We start from the raw sequence: 6,101 nt of genomic DNA on the forward strand, positions 1-6,101 counted from the left end.
AGTTGTTTTGACTTTAAGGCTGTTATCAGACTGATAAAAGCTCTGCAACAACAAATTGTAAAGGTCTGTTGCTATAGATACCATTGAAGATGAAGTACTCCAGGAAGTCTGGAAAAATCTGCCTGTGTCAGTGCTTAAGTAGCATTAGAGTGTTTCAGTTTAACATTCGACTGTGATGAGGCAAAAGTTGAGTTACAAACAAATTTTTTGCCATACAGCTCTGTATTATTGCCTTCTTCAGCTGTAGCCAGTGTCTTGTTGAAATTAATGAGGAGCCTGAGCTTTTTCAGAATGCTATTGTCAGTCTGAACTTTACTGCCTTAAGCCAATTACAAAAGCAGGGGATGTTATGAGGTGCTATCTAACAGAATCATATCAGTTGAAAAGCACAAATCTATAGTAAAACCATAAGAGATAAGAAATAATAATTTGTTCCTTAGTTAGGTTAGTTTAAAGTTACAACAAGGAACTTTTAACTGGTTATGAAACTCATTTTAAAAAAGAGAGCGAGCTGAGAGCACAAGGGAGACAGAGAGAACAGCGGTAGTCAAGGGAGCTAGAGAGTGAATGAAGAGAGCAAGTGGCAGTGCAGCAAGAACAAAGGAGTGACCTGAGACATAAAACGTTATTTTCTGATTGTTTCACAGTGGTTACATTCTAAATCACAAATAAATACACCCACACCTCTGCGCAACCCTATAGGAACGTGCCACATTGCCAGACCTGGTGTGAATGCAGCCTTACATGCAACCGAGGTGTATGAATGTAACTGAAACAAAGTTTACTTATCTTCACTATCGCCATATTACAGTGATTCATCTCACATAGCCATGAATAGATACATTACCTCACTGCTATGCATCCAGCAAACAGCTGCGTTTAAAAAAAAAAAAAAAAGAAAAATAGTAGTAAAAAAAGTTGCTCACTCTTTCACTCACTTCCAAAACAAAAGCATACGCTAGCTAAGATCTTTATAACACATGGTGGTGTTGCTCATGCAAAATGATGTCTTCATTCTGGGAAAACACAACCACTTTTGTCCACAGGGGCCCTAAAATAAACACAAAGTTCCTTGTAGTAAATCTAACTGACATGCCAAAAATTTTACATATAGACTGGGATGTACTGTATGTTTTACCAGTTGCATTACCCAGTAAAAACTGTCTAATGTGACTTATAGTGTGACTTGTATGAAATTTATATTGTCTTGCGTAACATGTACTTCCTCATCCCTATTTCATCTTGCTTGTTCTGCAGAATTATTAAGAGCCGCTCACGCCAGCGTAATTTCCAGCTGCTGATCATCACCCATGACGAGGACTTTGTGGAGCTCCTGGGGCGGTCCAGCTACATCGAACACTTCTACCGCATCCGTAAGAACCAGGACCAGAACTCTGAGATCACAAAGTGCAGCATCACCTCCCTCTCTTCCTACCTCCACTGAGCAAACCACTGACCTTTTAACAAACTGTTTTGGAGCTACAGAGAAAGCATATAGATCAGATTGCTTTCATTGGGTTCATCAAAGTTCATGTTCAGATCATTTTGTTTAGAAACAGGAATCTGCATGCATCTGCACCGCTGATAATACATGATAATACAATATTTCTGGGTTTTTGAAGCATGAAGAAAATCTACTTTCAAGTCAGTCCCATCTATTGATGCAATGGAAAATTACCTACAATTCTAAACTTACCCAAACCTGGATAATGTTCCTGAGATTTAATTTATCACCTCAACACAAAGTGCAGCCTCTGTCCTGTCTTTATCTCTGTCCCACTTGAAACTTGAAATTTCTCGAACATCTTTGAAATCATCCTGTGTTGATAATGTTTCTTGTTAAAGTCACTGTTCAGTCACTAAAACCTAATTTGTGCTCTACACTGTATTGCTTCTGCCTACAAGAATTCCATAAATCCAATACTTCCCAAATACATCTTCTGATCTCTCCTATTTAAAGGTTATTTGGGTGTTCACAACTGGGTTTAGTGGTTAGTTTTAGGATGGCCCTGCTGTTTGATTAGACATGAAAACACAAAAATATTCATATACAAACTGACACCAAAGGGTTAGGTTCCTTATCTATAGCACGAACAGCATCCAGACCTCAGTGTGACGCAGAAATGAAACCCTGAGTGAAACAGTTATCTAATTAACTCAAGCATGTGTAGTTCTGTTCATAGATATTCAGTTGTAAAAACCTTGCTTCAATTGTTAAAGTGTTAAAGAGACCTTCAATGGATTTTTACATCATCATTTTGAGCTTCCATGTGATGGCAGGCAGTGGCAACAGTAAGGTGTGTTATGCTTAAAGATGAAGTAATAATAATGCACTTTGTCGATACAGTTATATTTTCATGTTCAAAATTACGACTTTGTGAGCTCATAAATTTCTGTCATTAAAATACTTGTGAAGTGAATAGGCTATTATTTATGTCTGTCTGACTTTCCTTTCTTTACTATTATGACAAGAAGCAGTATCCGGTTCAGAGAAATATAGCTCAGTTTTGACGAAGTAGCTTGTCAACCACAGTGTAATCAAACATCTTATCTCAAACACACTGCAGACTCACTGCATTTGCTTTTTTGTAATGAGGGGAAAAACGCGGCCAAGGCGTGGGCAAAGCAAGTATAAATGTTGTGCTGTCAACTAAGACATCAGAACAAGCTGCAAGCTGACAATTGAGTGATCAATTCAAGAGCTTCTTGAAATTCTTGATATAGCCTCTTCCAGAGATTAACCACCACCGAGCTAGTATCATGAAGATGATGTTTCTGCTGGTATCTGCTGTGGCTCTGCTGGTCAATCCAGCTGTTGCCAAACCTCATCACAATGAATATAACCTAAATCGTATAATCGACCTGGCTCAAAAATACAATGACACTAAGGTAAGACCTCTTCTATTACTCACAACTGTTTTGTTGCTTGTTCATTTATTTTTGCAACAATGCATTTATCTTGTTCAAGCATTTTTGTCAGAAAGAAAGCCTGAAGTAATTATTTTTTCTGATATTTTATGCAGGGACTCTTTGTGGAGGATGTGTCTCATCTGGCTGAAGGCAGTGGCAGATGTGAGGTGAGGAGAGTGTTATGTCTTTGACAGTAGCACCAGTATTTATTGACGTATAGTCTTGTATCCACATAGGCACCAGAAAACACTGTAACTGAAGAGGACATTGTATTGAAAATAGCAATGGCCATTTTGAATAATTTCATATGTAGCTACGTTTATGGCTTGTTTTTAAAGGCTAATACATTCTTGCTTATGTTCCATACAGGAGAGGTTCTTCTGCAAAGTGCATGACATACTGTATAAACACAAAAAGGAGGAAAACGTGAAGGAGATTGTGAGGAACTTGAAGATGTTTATCGATAACCAAAATGTAAGAATCCCCTCTGACATCACATTTTAGGTTTAGATCTTATACTAAAGCAAATGCAGCAGCAATGTAGATGAACATCATTAAAAGTGCACTTAACCAATCTGATCACTTGTCTTTCAGTTTGAATGCAAAGAGGTAAAGGGGGTGAACTCTACAGGAACCACCATTCAAATTCCTAGTCTTCTGAAACATCTCACCACCTGCATCCAGCACAGAAACCTTGTAGGGGAAAAAACAAGCCGCCCATGAATACCTCCCAGACCTGCAACCCAACTGGCAGACAGTGAATAACTTGAGTCCACTTGAGGTCTTTTTTAATTATTTCTCCAAGAAGTCTTAAAAAAAGAGCTATTTATTGAGGAATATGATATTTGTCAGATATTGAATGATTTTATGTTGAAGTTTATTTATGCTTTAAAAAACAAACATACGGGTAAAATAAGTTGTTACTGAAATTGGGTTTTTTAAAATTGTGTTTTATTTATTTTATTCTTATATATATTCTGTTCTGCGTCGATTGCATGTCTGTCTGTCCTGGGATTTTTTCTTTTTTAGGAAGCTTGTCTTTATTCAAATCGAGGGTCTAAGGACAGAGGATGTTGTATAGCTGTACAGACTGTAAAGCCACAGGCAAATTTGTGATTTCTGATATTGGGCTACACAAAATTGAGTTGACTTGACTAGGAGCATCTATACACAGGACAATTACAAAGATTGATGTCCTCTGAGTTATCTTCAACCTCATTTATATCTGCAGTCCCTTGGCATGATACATAGCTAGCACAGTTCAAGAAAATACAACAGTTAACTCCAGCAAAATGTAATAGTCATTTAAAAATATTTAATCTTACCTGTCAGGTTAGCTGTTTTTAATCAGCATAGCAGTCACTATAGCGACTTGATGAAGTGTCTGTCTTCAGGTCTGAACTCAGAACAACTTTCCAAGTAGAAAAATGAAACAAGGAAGTTGTGACCCAGATCTAAGTGCTATCATATACATCTATATATTTATTATTTTTCATTGTATTTAACATAAGTTAATAAGGGTATTTTATATATTTGAATGACATATTTATTGTAATCCTATCATACAGCATTGAAATAGTTAGTCATCATTTGAAGGGTAGTTTTTATCATGTTTATTTTTATTTTTTGTGTTTTTGATGATGTGATTCAACAGATTCATTCCATCATGGTTGAACAACATTTAAAGTGAAGATTGTAGTTCTTTCATCTCTTGTGCTGAGAAATTACCTATTTTATATCTCTCTTCACTTCTTACACAATTTACACTTCTCATCTTTAAATGCATTATAATTGTAGCAGTGACCTCATTGTGTGCTAAGTGGCAATTCAGTGTTTTATAACCCAAATTTAACTCGATGTTTATTGAACTGAAGATGGATGTTTGTAATTGGTATGTACTGTGAAAAGCCTTGCAGAATGGAGAAATAAAAACGTGAAAAAAAATGCTAAATGACTCTTAGAATTTGTAGAGCACCCACTCCAGCTGATTGTTTAATTAGAGCCGCAAGCAGCGTTGAACGGGCCTTTGCGCATGTCAGGCCACGGCACAGTCGAAGGGGTTCTGTCAAGGGCATGTAGATGTCTTCAGACCAGGGCTGTTTTCAGACAGTGCAAGAAGGAAATAAACATCACTTTCTTTGTCCACTATCTTGCCAGCTGCTGGGGCTGCTTTGCTGCAATTTCGCAGCAGGTGCTATTCAGCCAGTTTTATTGCACTTCTATGTGACGTACGTTTAACTGTACATTGTTATGAGTACTTGCTGGACAACTTTAGTTTTTCACTGTTATCTAACATTGCATGAAGGAGTTAAATATCATTTCCTGAGTCCACTATATGGTGCTAGAAAACCACTGACTCAGTATTGAACAAAAATAAGCGTGATTATGATTTTTGCCATAATCGAGCACCCCCTAAAAACAACAGAAATTTTGATTTACATACACACACACACACACACACACACACACACACACACACACACTGAGTTTAAATATGTATGTGATAAATTGTAAATATATATGTAATGAATTGTTTTCTTTAAGGAACTGTTACTTGAACATTTTTCAGTGTGCTCCTAAAGTTATATGTGTGCCCCTAAGTTATTTTCATTTAGGAGCACATGTACTCCTTGAAAAAAAAGTAAGGATTGAACACTGCTGTCAGATGTGTAGAAACACTAAGTAACTGGGGTGTGGCGCAGTCCAAGGGCTTCCGTCACGGGCATGTAGATGTTTTCAGACCTGGGCTGACAGGTCTGACTTTACCCATACTCCACTTTCTTCCCTCCTTCTCTCTCTCAGCTGGAGAGGAGGATTGTAATAGTCTTCTTGTGAAATATCCTCATAAATCCCAGGACTTTGGCCAAATCTTACATTAAAAATCAAAGTTTTTTGTAGGAATTTTCGTCACTAATCCATTGATACAGATTTCAAAGTGGTCAGACTCATAGTTTAGACATCAGAACCATTTGTTTGACACAAAGTCCATGCCTAGAGATTGCCTCCCCATTGGTTTACATTGTAAGGTGTGATGTGGCACTACAACTTTCAGGGCTTATCATATCTAAACCGTTAGAGTTATTACAAAGTTTCTTATAACTTTTTTTCAGCACAGTGTGATAAGTCATGTATCAAAGTTTGAAGCCGATACCATTAACGCCCTAGGAGGAGATAGCGTTTATTCAAGGTCC

General features: G+C 37.3%; 1 protein-coding gene across 1 annotated transcript in view; it reads left to right on the forward strand.

Annotated features, from left to right (window-relative positions):
* rad50 (RAD50 homolog, double strand break repair protein) overlaps positions 1-2,420 on the forward strand; it is a 32,014-nt gene extending 29,594 nt beyond the window's left edge. Inside the window, exon 28 of the mRNA XM_067608466.1 lies at positions 1,258-2,420. Within this exon, the coding sequence (XP_067464567.1) occupies positions 1,258-1,444 (187 nt within the window). The 3' untranslated portion in view covers positions 1,445-2,420. The remainder of the gene's footprint in view (positions 1-1,257) is intronic.
* The last annotated feature ends 3,681 nt before the right edge of the window (positions 2,421-6,101 follow it).

Source organism: Thunnus thynnus, chromosome 13, assembly GCF_963924715.1.
Source record: "Thunnus thynnus chromosome 13, fThuThy2.1, whole genome shotgun sequence".
Classification (NCBI taxonomy): Eukaryota; Metazoa; Chordata; class Actinopteri; order Scombriformes; family Scombridae; genus Thunnus; species Thunnus thynnus.